At 40.2% G+C, this 14,848-nt stretch overlaps 1 protein-coding gene across 2 annotated transcripts in view; it reads left to right on the top strand.

The window, feature by feature from the left end:
• Positions 1-14,848, top strand: part of LOC126249490 (mitochondrial Rho GTPase) — a 201,755-nt gene that overhangs the window by 21,614 nt on the left and 165,293 nt on the right. For both annotated transcript variants that reach the window (XM_049951145.1, XM_049951152.1), the window contains exon 2: positions 9,143-9,336. In XM_049951145.1, coding sequence (XP_049807102.1) covers positions 9,143-9,336 — 194 coding nt within the window. The remainder of the gene's footprint in view (positions 1-9,142; positions 9,337-14,848) is intronic.

The following is a 14,848-nucleotide window of genomic DNA, read 5'->3' as shown; positions in this document are numbered from 1 at the left end:
TGAAGAATGCCTTGCGACCCACTTTGCGACTGCATTAGCGTCCTTTTCCTATTTGGCCATCCTTCTACTGTAGAAGTGACAAGTTGAAGACATCCCCTTACGTTTCACTTCCCACAAAGCTGAACCCCTTAATGAACCCTTCACTGAGTGAGAACTACTGCAGGCTGTTGCCTCATCCCAGGACACAGCCCCAGACCCTGATTCAGTTCACAGTCAGATGATCCAATACCTGAATGTTCCCCAGAAGCACATCTCTTCAGCATCTTCAACCATACTTGGCTCCAAGGTGCCTTCCCCTTGCAATTGTGGGATAGCATAGTTGTCCCAATTCTTAAGCTAGGCAAGAAACCATCATCTCTCAACAGTTATGGGCTTATTAACCTTACCAATGTAGTCTGTAAGTTGCTGGGTTCTTGAATCTCGGGGTGTTCCCCCCAATTCATAGTGTGGTTTCAAGGATTGACAATCCACAACCAACCTGCTTAGAATGGACGCGTCAGTGTGACAAGCTTTTTCTAAATGCCAACACCTTATTGCAGTCTTTTTTTGACTTGCGTAAGGTGTAGAACACCTCTTGGCGTTATCAAGTTTTATTTATCCTCCATGACTGGGGCTTTTGAGCCACCCTACAGATTTTTACTCAGCAGTTTTTATCCCACCAGTTGTTGGGGGTCCCGGAAGCCTCTGTGTTGAGTGTCACTCTTTTCCTCATCACCATCAATTGGCTAGTGATCCCTGTTGGGCTGCTGGTCAGCCCTATGTTGTATGTCGACCGATTTTGCTTCTGGTACATCTCCCACTCACTAGCTTGTGCTGACTCCAGCGGGCCACTGTGTGGGCTCTTTCCCAAGGTTTCCAAGCCTCTCATGCAAAAACAATGCTCACATATTTCTCCCTTTATATCACAGTCCATCCTGACGTGGAACTCTGCTTAGCACCTGGATGTTATAGCTCAGTCACATTTCTTGGTCCTCCTTTTTGATAGAAAGCTGACTTGGCTGTCCTATATTTGTCACCTGAAGGCTAGCTGCATGCAGATTGTTCTACTCTTATCCATGTTTACAGGACGCTGTTTTCGTCGCTACTCTACTTTGGTTGCCAGATTTACAACTCGGCAGCTCCTTCAGCTTTGAAACTAACACCCCATTCAGGATCGTAGTGTGCATATAGGCCACTGGTGACTTTCCGCCTACTCCCATAGACAGTCTCCTTGCCTAAGTGGTGACCTTCCATCTTCAGATTTGATAGTACCAGCTCTTGGTCACCTATGCAACCACCATTTGACATCATTCACATATCCCATTCTCTTTGCGTACGATGGGTGTCATCGTCCCGATACACTCAAGTTGGATTACCAGTTGAAATGGGTCCCGCTTCCCTCTGCCAAGATCTCCATCTCTCCTCTCTGGATGTGCTCTCTGTGTTTTCTCTTGTATTCCCCTTTCGATGGTGTCCAGCCACAGATTAGGACAGAACTCTTCCAAGGTTCTAAAGTCTTGGTCACCTCTATGAAGTTCCGGCCCTTGTTATGTCCAGTTCGTCAAGAGTGCCATCTTTTACTTCAACAGCCATAAAAGTGTGTACCAGATGGGATATGCTTTTACACCTCCTGCGTACATGGAATGCCATTCGCTGCTGGGAACAAGTAATGTGTTTATGGCAGAGCTGACAGCAATTAGCAGAGCCCCCCATTTTATTAAACGGGTCTCCCTTGACTGTGTTGTTCTTAGTATTGGCTCACTGAGCAGTCTTCATACTGAGAAAATTAAGTCCCCTCTTGTCCTGACTATGTTAAGGCAGGATGATGGAACTATGACACATAGGCCATATCCATCGGAAACATTGTGCCAGGTCTCACCGCAGATAACTCCATATTTAACAAATCTATTAAATGGTGCCCTGAGGCTGGGACTGGTGTCTCTAGTCCGGGAAACAGCGAACACTGTAATTATTAAAAAAGTCACAGATAGGGATCCGTCAGAACCAAAATCATACAAACCAATTTGATTGTTAAATACATTGGCTAAGGTCCATGAGATACTTCTATGTAACCGCCTCCAAGCTCACAGGAAACTCTATGGCCTTAGTCAGTACCAGTTTGGCTTTAGAAGGGGAAAATCTATTAATGATGTGATTAATTGGGCTTTCAAATTTTAGAAAAGACATTACAGAAGTACACAGTTGTGATTCTTATTAACATTGCTGGCGTCATTGATAATCTTTGGTGGCCAGCAATGTTTGCATGATTTCGAGAACTACAGGATCCCTGTAGTCTTTGAGACTATTGTAGGAACAGAGTGGCTGAGTGGCAAGACGGCAACCACAAGGTTGTAAAATGGATGTCCACAAGGCACTATCTGCAGACTCATCTTCTGGAATATCACGATTGAACCACTCTTGAATTTAATCGAGGGAGATGGATGTTCAGAAGGGATTGTTGTTTATGCTGATGACCAGTTATTTGTGATATCAGCCAACACAAGAGCACGGTTGGTAAACAAGGCCAGTGGTATGTTACACACAGTACAACAATGGTGCATCAAAACAAATTATGCATAGCAGCACAAAAAAGTGTACATAATGCTTTAAGGATCACTACAAAGACACCTGACAATTAAAATAAACAACACTAACATAAAATACGAAGTAGTAACTAGATATCTTGGGATACACATTGACAAACGACGTAGCTTCAATGAACATGCATGACTAATCACAAAGGTGAAAGTATACTTCACAAACTAGTGACAGTAAATTCAACATGATACAGACTACCACTCACATACATAAGAATGTACCATGTGCACTTTTTGAGTCGGTATTAGGCTTTGCAGCTAGTAGATGGACACACAAACTCACTCTCGTCATGAACAGGATAATTGTTAGACAGGAACAGAGGAGTGCGTTACTTAGACTATCTGGAGCATCAGTCGATTCGCTGTACGTGATGCTTTGAATATGTCTGATCAATATAACCATCAGATATTTCGTTGCAGCATACTGGCTGAAGACGGGTAGACCTGAGAGAGTGCTGCAGAACATGAGGCAGCCCATAGAAGACGGGTGCCAATGGGTAGACACTTGGCAAAAAGCATGGGACGAGAGTGATAAGGGCCGTCGAGTGTTCATTTATGCCCCATACCAGGGAGCAGTTATGGTTGCACCATGTCAACTCCAGCCGAGGCATGGTTCATTTCGTCACTGGACTTGGCCCTTATCCCACGGACTCGCACCGCAGGTCACTTTCAGGAAGTGATCGTTGCACATGTGGGGAAATTGGTTCCCCAGAACACTTCCTTTTGAAATGCATTACATACAGGCACTAATGCAATAACATAATGGAAACAACACTATATCATCATCTCAAAAGCAGAATATGACATATACAGAAGGCGCAGAAGTGGAAGACAGGCCGACATAGATAGCTCGAGTAGCACATGTACTGACAGTCATACGAGTGACAGTGACAACACTGACATAACATACTCACACAAAATACACATAATGTAAAACACGTGAAACATGCACATCTACTCATCTGAACATTAATCTTATTGTGAAATAATCTAATTAAAAGTAGGAGTAATTAGAATAGTCCGTGGGTAGATATTATTGTAGAATCCACATTACACCTGTACCCAACATTGTTACAAATTAACACACAATTGTAAATGTAATAATATGTATGCAATATAAATTTAATATAAAGTAAGCAAACAAAAACAAAGATTGTAAATACATGATATAAACAGATCTTGTGTATTACACAATTATCCCTTTAGTGACCAGTGGGAACTATAGTTCCCACTTATTTGTTTTCGCTGTAAGTTCAGTGGTAATCTGTGTTCCCACTTCTAATTTTGCTGCCATCTCTGTTAGAGTGTGCTAACTGCATGTAGATTGTCAAGGTGCGCAAAAGCGGTTGTATTCCTACCTTGTCAGTCAATCAATGGAGAAGCGCAGTTCCCCCGTGAAAACTAGCCACTGTTTCGACCGCTACAGCGTTTTTTGTATAGTGTGCTTTCCTTTTGGGTGTGAAGTGACTTGTGTTGTATTTATCTACTTTTATACTTACGAGGGAGATAGTATTCACGTATATTTGCTGGATTTGTCTGAAAATTACATAAATATTACAAGGTAAGTTAGTGGGAACTATTCTTCCCACGGAACTTGTGTGAAGTGCAATGCATATGGCTGCGCAATCTGCATCGTAGTTATTGTTTGTTTCTTATTGTTTAGAATTCCTGGACTGACGCCAGAAGAAGTTTTCAGAATTTTGTACGCATTCCCAGAAGATGTAGAAGATTCAGATATTGATGCTGACTCTGATGATGATTTTGAGTCACTAAATACTTCACATATTTTGAACAAAAATAGTGATAACTTATTGTTTCAAATGAAGACAACTGTTTCAATTTGACAATAGACACTAGTGAAATTGGGAACATGTCTCCTTGTTAGGCAAGTGTATCTGATTTAACCCCAGAAACAGCTGCTGCAACATTTTCTTCTAGTGATAAAATGTGGAATGAAAATATTTCTTATTTTGAAAATCTTCCACTGAAATTAGAAGAAAGTGCAGAAAATATTGCAAATTTCTCAAAGTCTGATAAAGAAATAAAATATTTCGAGTCTATATTTACAGAAGAGCTGTTGCTTCATATTTGCAATCAGACGAACTTACATGCAAGGCAGGAAAGGTGTGTTGTGAAGTCTAGGAAGAAAACAACTAAATTATCTTCCAACTGGCAGGACATTACTGTTCCTGAGCTAAAAGCTTTTTTGGGAATGCATATTTTGATGGGTTTTCATCAGCTTCCACAACTCGGAAATTATTGGAGCAGTGATCCTATTCTTGGAGTAACTGCTATCTAACCACTCAAGACAAAGCTTTGATACAAAAAAATTGTTGAGAACCAGCATTGCAATGACAACAGCACATGTGTCAAAAAGGGAAAACCAGGTTATGACAAGTTACACAGAATTCGACCTATCATCAGTGCAATATCAAATAAGCTTTGTAAAGTTCTGTTTTAGCAGTTGACGAATGTATGGTGGCCTTCAGAGGACGGTCAACACTCAAACAATATATGCCAATGAAACCAGTGAAGTGTGGATATAAAGTGTGCTGCGTGGCTGATGCTAGTACTGGGTACATCAATAATTTTTGACAGCTACACTGGAAAAAGAAATACAAATGATAAGTCTGAATTTACTTTGGGTGAAGAAGTTGTGCTTATTCTAACAAAGGCAATGACTTGCAGCAAAAGGCTGGTAGCATTTGACAATTATTTTACAACAGTACAAATAATGGAAGAGTTACAGTCTCGTGGACTTTATAGCATTGGAACTGTTCGTTCAAACAGGAAGGATTTGCCTGATATGCTGAAAAAAAATTCTAGACTTAGCAGAGGAGAATTTTAATTTGCTGTCAGGTCATGTGTTGCAGCAGTGAAGAGGCAGGATAGTAAACCTGTTTGTATACTATCAAATTACCACAATCCCAAACACATTACGACTGTTTTGAGAAGAAACAAAGATGGAAGCAGAAGTGAAGTATTCTGCCCACTGGCCGTGGCAGAGCATAATAAAATAATGGGAGGAGTGGATAGGTTTGATCAGCTCTGTGAACAGTATGCTGTAGGCCATTGTTCATGGAAGTGGTGGCACAGACTATTTTTCTTTCTTGTAGATTTGGCAGTTGTCAATTCCTACATTGTGTGGAAGCTACAGAAGACAGAAGCAGACCAGCTAACAGAGGTGGTGCAGTGGTTAGACACTGGACTCGCATTCGGGAGGATGACGGTTCAATTCCGCGTCTGGCTATCCTGATTTGGGTTTTCCGTGATTTCCCTAAATCACTCCAGGCAAATGCCGGGATGATTCCTCTGAAAGGGCACGGCCGACGTCCCTCCCCCTCCTTCCCTAGTCCGATGAGACTGATGACCACGCTGTGTCTGGTCTCCTTCCCCAAACAACCAACCAACCAGACCAGCTAACATTTAGATTGCACTTGGCAAGGCAGCTTATCTCTCTGGCTTTTCAAGTCGTAAGCAAAGAGGAAGGCCCATTCATTTTCAAACACCAAAAAGAAGTGTGTCTGGAGTACCAGATGAAGTTCGTCTGGAGAAAGTTGGAACTCATTTGCCTACAAAAGGCACAAACAGAAGATGCAGCCAATGTAGCATCAAGAACAAAAGTAATGTGTAGCAACTGTCATGTACCTTTGTGTGTAGCACCATGTTTCTATAAATTTCATAGTACATCACCTTAGTGAACTCAAAGGACAATATGAACGAATACAAATATAAATGTAATGTTTAACATGTTTTTTGTACTAAAAAATAAAGGATATACATTTTTGAAATTATCAAGTGACGTTACTCCGGAGTTCGGTGGGAACAATAGTTCCCACTAATTTTTTTACTCGCAGGCGAAACTCTCACTTTCAAGATTTAAACTATGATTTTATGAATGGTTTCCTAGCCCAATAAAGTATTCATAAAAAGTCTACAACTTCTGGAAATAATTTGGTCACTAAAGGGTTATACAAAATTAGAGGGTCCACTACCCACAAAGTCCAGTTTTATTCTACAAAAATGTCTTTACAAGATTAATAATAGATTAGTGGGGCTTGTTATATCTCCTTCAGCTATGTAGGGACAGTGTACAACTTAATTAGGTTACATTGAGACAGGATATTGTTCCAAAGCCATGCAGAATTTGTTTACTAACTAACCTAGTGGAAGTAGCTGCTATGTAACTTAACAAACATCAACTCATACAGCACTCTAACAAAAAAAGATTATATCCACATTGAATGAACAAATTGAGTATTCCCGAAGAGAGATGTTCATGTGCATAATGCTAAAATGGGTAGACCATATGTGGACGCTAGATTTGAAGTTCAATACAAAGTTCCCTTCCTGAGGTGGTGTTGGTGAAGGGTTATCTATATCTACTCTTTCCTGTTTCCTTTTATTCTCTTCTTAAATTGTATCATAAATTTGTAATTGCCTACTTCCAAATTCATGCATTTTTCTTTAAAGAATAAGTTTAATTGCTGTAAGTAAATAGAGGATAACATGAAAATGCAGACAAAAGAAATGCACGCAGCTCCACCTGTATGTAGTGCTGCATGGGCAACAATGCCCATGGCCTCAACTGCTTAGCACAATTTTGCTGTGCAGTGGTGGCCATGGGTATTGGCTAAGAGGTCTTGTGTCGAGCACTATAGCCCGCATAAAGTAATAATTTGCAGGCCCTAGTAGTCATACTGCAGCTTAAAAAAAAAAAAAGTCTTCAGGTTATTGACTGATGCAGTTGTTGCCACCATTTGGTCTCCACTAATTGTGATTATCACGGTGAGCTTCATTGTGCTGCCTTCTCAGTTGCATTTCTTGCATCCCAACTCGTGCATTTTTCAAGAAATGAACCAACCGACTGTTTGGCTGGAAGAGCACTTACTTGCTCCCTATTCGCTTCGCTAATCCCAAGTGAGGATTTGCGGGTGCACATGAGATTTCTGCTCACCCAGAAATGGATTTACACTTGGTGTTCTACTGCCCCCATCTAATATACCTAGCACAATCGTGGAGACTACTGGAAGGAAGGAATCCACAGTCCTTTGTTGTCTTGGCATCGGTCATACCAAGTCAACCAATAGTTTTATTTTCTGTAACTAGCCACCCTGATATTGTGGTTTTGGAGCCTTGCAGACAAATGCTCATATCTTGGTGGAATGCCCCTTCATTTTTGGCCCCTCACGTCAAGTATGGACTTCAGGACGCATTGCCTCTAATATTGGGTGATTCATGGATCGTTGACCTGGTTCTCGGTTTTCTCCAAGAAAGTGGATTTTATTCTCAGCTGTAAGGTTTTAATTTACCCCCAGAGCAGGGGCAGGGTGATTGGGGATGGGGTCCCGAGCGAGTTGGCGCAGTCGTTAGCACACTGGACTCTCAATCGGAAGGACGACGGTTCAATCCCGCGTCCGGCTATCCTGATTTAGGTTTTCCGTGATTTCCCTAAAACGCTCCAGGCAAATGCTGGGATGGTTCCTTTGAAAGGGCACGGCCGACTTCCTTCCCTAATCCGATGAGACCGATGACCTCGCTGTTTGGTCTCTTCCCCCAATCAACCCTGGGGATGGGGTATCTCCCACTGTGTGCTAGGTCTGTGGGTTCCCTTAACCATTTCCTTGAGCAGGCTACTCTTTCATCCCTTTTACTCTGTTGTAATTGTTTTTAGATTCGGTTTGCATTCTTTCTGCCGCATACAATTTTCTATTCTAGTTGTCGCACTCTATTGAATAGTGGGTGCTCTTGCCTGTAATAGATTAGGGGTGGGACTGCTGTGGGTGAGACATTTCTTGTTGCATGCTGAGCCCCGGGGTGCTCACCTGCTGACTTCCTTATTTCCTTAATCTTCCTTCTGTTCTTGGCAGAACAAGAAATGCACATTATGTTTTTAGCTTTCCCGCTTTGTTGTTATGAATCTCCTGACTAGATCAGGAAAGGTTCTCAGCAGATGTGTCTATTTCTGGATGCATCATTCTTGTATCAGGTGACTGATGACCTTTTGTATGGTCACTTCCCACCCCCACTCCCTCTCCCTCAGTCAGTCAAACAACCAACCAACCTACCTCCGAATCACCTTAATCGTGTGCCACACCCCGCCGACTCTAGTACCTGTGCATCACGTGCCCAGCCTGTGCACCTGCCATCCCTCCCTCCCTCCACATTCCTAACCAACAAACTTGCTGCCTCCCTGTGAATGGTTAGCTACCCCCCTTCCAGCTTCTCTCTCTCTCTCTCTCTCTCTCTCTCTCTCTCTCTCTCTCTCCCCCTCTCTCTCTCTCTCCCTCCCCCCCACCCTCTCCTTCCCTCTCTCCCTCCTTCCTTCCTTCCCTCCCTCCCTCCCTCCCTCCCTTCCTTCTTCCCTCCCTCCCTCCCTCCCTCCCTCCCTTCCTTCTTCCTTCCCTCCCTCCCTCCCTCCTTCACCACTCCATCCAACATAAACCCCATCCCACCGTAGCCCACCTGCCGACATGCAATCCTGACATTGTGTGTCCAACTGGCACACAATATAGGATCGCTTTGTGTTTGAATTTGTCAGAGTTATTTGAAATTTGTGCCTGCAGGATGTTCCGCTCTGGGATGCGTCGGAATGTTAGAATGCTTCTTGTCGGTGAAAGAGGTGTTGGAAAAACATCGCTTATCCTCTCACTCGTCAGTGAAGAATTTCCTGAAGACGTACCTAGCAAGGCGGAAGAAATTATAATCCCACCAGATGTTACACCTGAACAAGTACCTACACACATTGTAGATTATTCAGGTAAGTGGATTTAATTAAAGCAATGTGATACTTGACAGACCAGTTTGTCTCATTGGTGTTCAAACATTAACATTTGATACATCTCTCTATTGGACATGGAACCGTAGCTATGTCAGTTATTCTCAGACATTAACTTTAGCAGTATAAACCTAGATTTAAGCTTTTTATTTCTTTTGGATAATAATGTAGTATTTCAGAGTTTGGTGTGTAAATATCTTGATACACATGTATTTGTATAACATTACTGTTTGATTTCCTCTGAAATGCATCATGCACTACTGTGTTGTGTAGAAGAAGGGGAGGATGTATAACTTCATAATTTGGACTTGTTGTTTTGAGTGTCAGCTTGCTGAGTGATTTCCTTCACAGGGTCTCAGCTCAGATAAAGTTATTTCCTTTTATTTTTCAGTATTCTGTATTTTGGTGATGCAGTATTTGGAGTAACATTTCTTTTCCTTCTTCACTTCTGAATGTAAAGTACCTTTTCTTTCCCTGTTCAGATGTTTTGTCTGCTGAAAGAATTTCGTAAAATCTCTTGAAGTTGAAATTCAACTACCGTATTTACTCGAATCTAAGCCGCACCTGAAAAATGAGACTCGAAATCAAGGAAAAAAAAATTTCCTGAATCTAAGCCGCACCTGAAATTTGAGACTCAAAATTAAAGTAGAGAGAAACGTTTTAGACTGCACCTCCAAACCGAAAGAAAGTTGCTCCATTGTAATATGAGACACAATTTAGGTCGAATGAATGACGATACAGCTACAGTAGTTTGGTTCGTGTGGTAAGCTTAGCATTTAAGCTTTTTCCAGGTAGTCATTGCTACGCGTCAGACACTCCGTCCATATTTATACGGGTGCGCTTCCTTTTTCACGTGCTTCGTCTGGTTTGAATTGATTGCTTATTTTTCTTTGATCTGATTAGTGCCGTTCTCTTTGTTATAGGTGTTTCCGTCACTCAAAGCTCAAAATGCATTATTGTACTGTGTCGTGCATTGTTTGTTGCATTCTGATGATAAGTGTTTACGACCTGTCGCCGTTCGCGGCATGGCTTGCTTTTGTCTCATTTCGTTTTTGCTTTTTCGTCTCATTAGCAAAACAATGGCAAGAGACTGCTATTTGTTGTTACTTACACTGCTGCTTTCTTTGATAATGATCAACAAGAACCAAATAATAGACTGCATATGATAGAAGTTCTGAATGAAAGTTTAGCGAAAATTTTTCTCCATTTGAAAATCTTTGCAGACACCGCTTTAGTACATTACATTCTGCACAGAAATTAGCGTCATCTTAGATTTAAAAATCTAGTCAGTTACCGTGCTTCATTTCTGACTATCACTATTCAGCATAAGAATAATACGAATATAAAAATGACATGATATATTCTTCCACGTTTGCTGTTGCCTCACTCTAGTTTCGTAGTTTATTAGGCAGACAGGATTTAAATGAGATAGCACAAAACACAAAGGAGTACATGGAAAAATGTTTACATTCGTATTATTCTTATGGTGAAGAGAATACTGCAAGTGATTCACAATTCATAAAAGTTCCTATAAGCAACCATCTCTTCCCACAGGTAAGAAAAAATTCAGAATGTAGAGTTGGCCATATTGACAAGTAGAGTTGGCCATATTGACAACCATTCCAAACAGTCTTGCCAGGCGGATTTTCGTAGTACGTTGAACGGCTGCTACATTCAAAGATGAACAATACAGAATTTGTATTTACTTCGTTGGATAATGTATGAAAATGCAGTGGTCGAAACTCGGGGCGGAGAAAAAAGCTCGTCTTCCACATTTTTTTTTTTTTGTAATTTATTTACTGACGCAGACGTTTTGGCGCCAGTATTTATCTTTGTGCCTGCAAAGCATGCCTGTATAGCGTTACATATATTCGACATCAGAAGTTAGTTGTGGCGGCACCTACCAATATTTTTCAGAACTTCTGCTTACTTTGCACTCGATTCTAAGCCGCAGGCGGTTTTTTGGATTACAAAAACCGGAAAAGAAGTGCGGCTTAGATTTGAGTAAATACGGTACTCTTCAAATTTTTATACCTGTTGATCTTGTCTTACAGCATTGGCCATTAATGAACAACTTAAAAAATTACCCAGTTTACTCCTTTCAATTTTTACAGTGGATTTTGTTAACATAGGATGTGATATACTTTTGAGATGGTTTGTTAACAAGCTCCTAGTTTATTTTCAAGAAAGAAAGCTATATTTGAGATCACTAATGAGTTCTTAAAGAATAAAAAAGAGAAACTATTCTTTTAGGGTTTTCTGGAACCTTGCAAACACAATAAAGTTTTACTTCAAACACTGTAATCAATCTGAGATCCTTTATTTTTGTCTTGAAAGCACATTTTCATCGAGCTTTGGCCGTCTACAACAAATGTGGTAAAGAGATGACCCTGTATTTCATTCCTTACTCTGTCTCCCACAGTTTGAATAATGGGTTGCACTCAAAAAATCAGCAGAACCAAAACAATAGGTTTAGTGTTGAGCCAAAAAATTCCAGTAGTCTTACAAATTGAAAACGAAAATGTGGACATTGTGGTAAACTTCTAGTACTCGGGTACTTTTTCTCTCTTCAGGTAATACCATACATCTCTTCAGGTAATACCATTCACCAAGTGATTAGTAGTAGAATACAAAAAAGTTTCATTTTACTTCGTATGTTTTTGATACTTCAGGATGAAAAATTTCCACAGATTTCCAGCATTATGCTGTGTGAAATACATTTTGTATCTATGGGGTATCATTGATTACTGAACCAGCAAAGAGCCATTTCCAGGTAACAGAAATGAAATTTCTCCATTCTTGCAAACAAAAGGAAAAAAAGTGAGTAAAATAGAGATTTAGCATTTTCATTTAAAAAAAGGTATAATTTTTATGTAGAGAAAGTATTCCTACAGTACCCCTTGAGTTTGTGTGATGGAAATGTTGCTGGGAAGGGACCAAGAGGAAGACCTCTTGATAATTGGGATGAGATCTTCAAGAATCTCAAAACTGGGAACCTCAGCTGGCATCGGTTATAAAAACAAGAATTGTGCTGTGACAAAGCATTGTAAAGGACATTCTTAACAGGCTCCTAGAATAAAGAGGTGATGGTGACACAAGCATACGAAAACTTTTCAAGCTAACAATACCAGGTACAGCCAGAGTATTAACTGGCACACTTAGAATTTGTTCTCAGTCAACAGCTTAACTTTCAATCTCACAAAAACTCATTTATACAGTTTAAAACTAATAATGACTATTACAAGATCCATATACATGTGTATCATTGATCATGTAATGGATGAAATTTAGTGAAATTTTTCAACCTCTTCTGGCATATTGATTGTTCTAAAAAAAATTGGAAACACTGTCAGCAGTCAGTTACGTGCTTCAGTCCACAATCTTCTCACTTTCTTCCGATGTTCACTGGTGAAATACCCTGAGTTGTTCTATTTAAGCTTCCATAGAAATGTGCGGGGTGTTCTCCCACGTTGCTGCATGAGCCGTACTTGAGTTTGTGCACTATTACTATAAGTTGGTAGGTTGCTCCAGGGACCCTCTGTGGTAAAGACTCACCATTTCAGTACCAGAGTAATCATCTTTGTTCATTGAACTAGAAGTATATGGCTGATTACATGGAGAATAGTGTTTCCTAATGACAGGATTCTGTGTGATATAGAACTAGAGACTGGTGTTCTGATTGAAGATATCAACTTACAAATGAATTTCCCTTAATTGCATAATGATAAAGTGTCGAAATTTATCTGTGTGGGCATCAAATTTCATTTTATCGTTGTTCGCCAAATAATTTGTAGAATTGTGATTTTTTTCAATATTGTGTTTATTGCCTTGAATGATGTGATTGTTGCTGGTCTTCCATAGGTAGCACACTTCTAAATAGTGCATAGTATTCACCCCCATGTAAAAGTTGCCTCATTCACATGAAACCCTATAAGCAACAACTTATGTAGGGGTCATTTGCTGTTTGCCAGACACAGAAGTGCCATGGTTTTAGCTGGGAGACCAAAGACAGTTTTAAGTTATTGTTTTCTCTGTCACTATTCTAACTTTTGTGTGCTCTTTGTAGCACCGGACATTCTCCACTTTATTTTTTATTGCCATTTCCTAAATCAGTATAGTAGGAAATACTGTGTTGTTGTTGTTGTTGTTTCTAGAATGAATTTTCAGTCTGCAGTAGAGTATGCACTGATTTGAAACTCTCTAGTAGATTAAAACTGTGTGCCAAACCGGGACTAGAAGTTGGGACCTTTGCTTTTGACAGACAGGTGCTCTTCTTACAGAGCTGTCCATGCACGATCCATGACCTGCCCTCACAGCCTTACTTCTGCCAGCTGTGATTTATAATTGAATAGTTCATTTCTTAGAGCACTTGCTTACGGAAAGCAATGGTCTCAGGTTCAGGAAGTTGTTGTTGTGGTCTTCGCTCTAAATATTGGTTTAATGCAGCTCTCCATGCTAATCTATCCTGTGCAACCCACTTCATCTGCTGCTTACATACATTTGAACCTGCTTGCTATAGTCAAGCCTTTGCCTATCTCTACAATTGCACCCCACACCCCGTCTTTCAGTACCAAATTGACTATTTCCTGATATCTCAGAATGTATCCTGTCAGTATCTCTCTGCTTTTAGACAAGTTGTGCCATAAATTTACACATTTTGATTCAGTGCCTATTGATTAATTATCTGGTCTACCTGTCTCTGTTTCAGCATTCTTCTGCAGCACCACATTTAAAAGGCTTCTATTCTGTTCATTGCTCACCTTTCACATTTGTGCAGTGGCACGGTCCAGACCAACACCTTCAGAAAGAACTTCCGATTATATAAATTTATATTCCGTGTTAACAGTTTTCTCTTTTTCAGAAACGCTTTTCTACCAGTCACCACAATGCTGTCCATATACTTATCGTTTAGGCCACTGTAACTAATTTTGCTGCCCAAGTAGCAAAACCAATATACTACCTTAAGTGTCTCTTTTCCTTATCTGATTCATTCAGCATTGTCTGATTTAATTCGTTACATTGCAATATCCTTGTTTACTTTTGTTGATACTCATGATATAACCTCTTTTTCAGTACACTGTCTGTTTTGACTGAAATGTCTCGTTTTGAGAATTGTGAAGGAGCAATCTACTTTACTTGGTAAAAAAATTTCTAAGGCCAAGACCACATAAATACTTATTTATTTTCCCCAGCAAACAGTTTTGACAGTCTCTGCTGTCTTCAAAAAATTTGCATTATGCAAACGTTTGACAAAAATGCAGCATTTACAATCAAAAAGCACCTTGTGCATGTGAGCATGTCTGTATATGTAACACTGACAGATGATTCTTAAATCTTAAAAAAACACAATATACAATACAATGTGCACTACTGGCCATTAAAATTGCTACACCAAGAAGAAATGCAGATGATAAACGAGTATTCATTGGACAAATATATTATATTAGAACTGACATGTGATTACATTTTCACACAATTTGGGTGTATAGATCCT

Source organism: Schistocerca nitens, chromosome 1, assembly GCF_023898315.1.
Source record: "Schistocerca nitens isolate TAMUIC-IGC-003100 chromosome 1, iqSchNite1.1, whole genome shotgun sequence".
In the NCBI taxonomy this organism is placed as follows: Eukaryota; Metazoa; Arthropoda; class Insecta; order Orthoptera; family Acrididae; genus Schistocerca; species Schistocerca nitens.
Note: the sequence above shows the minus strand (reverse complement) of the source record. Positions and strands in the feature narration are given on the sequence as shown.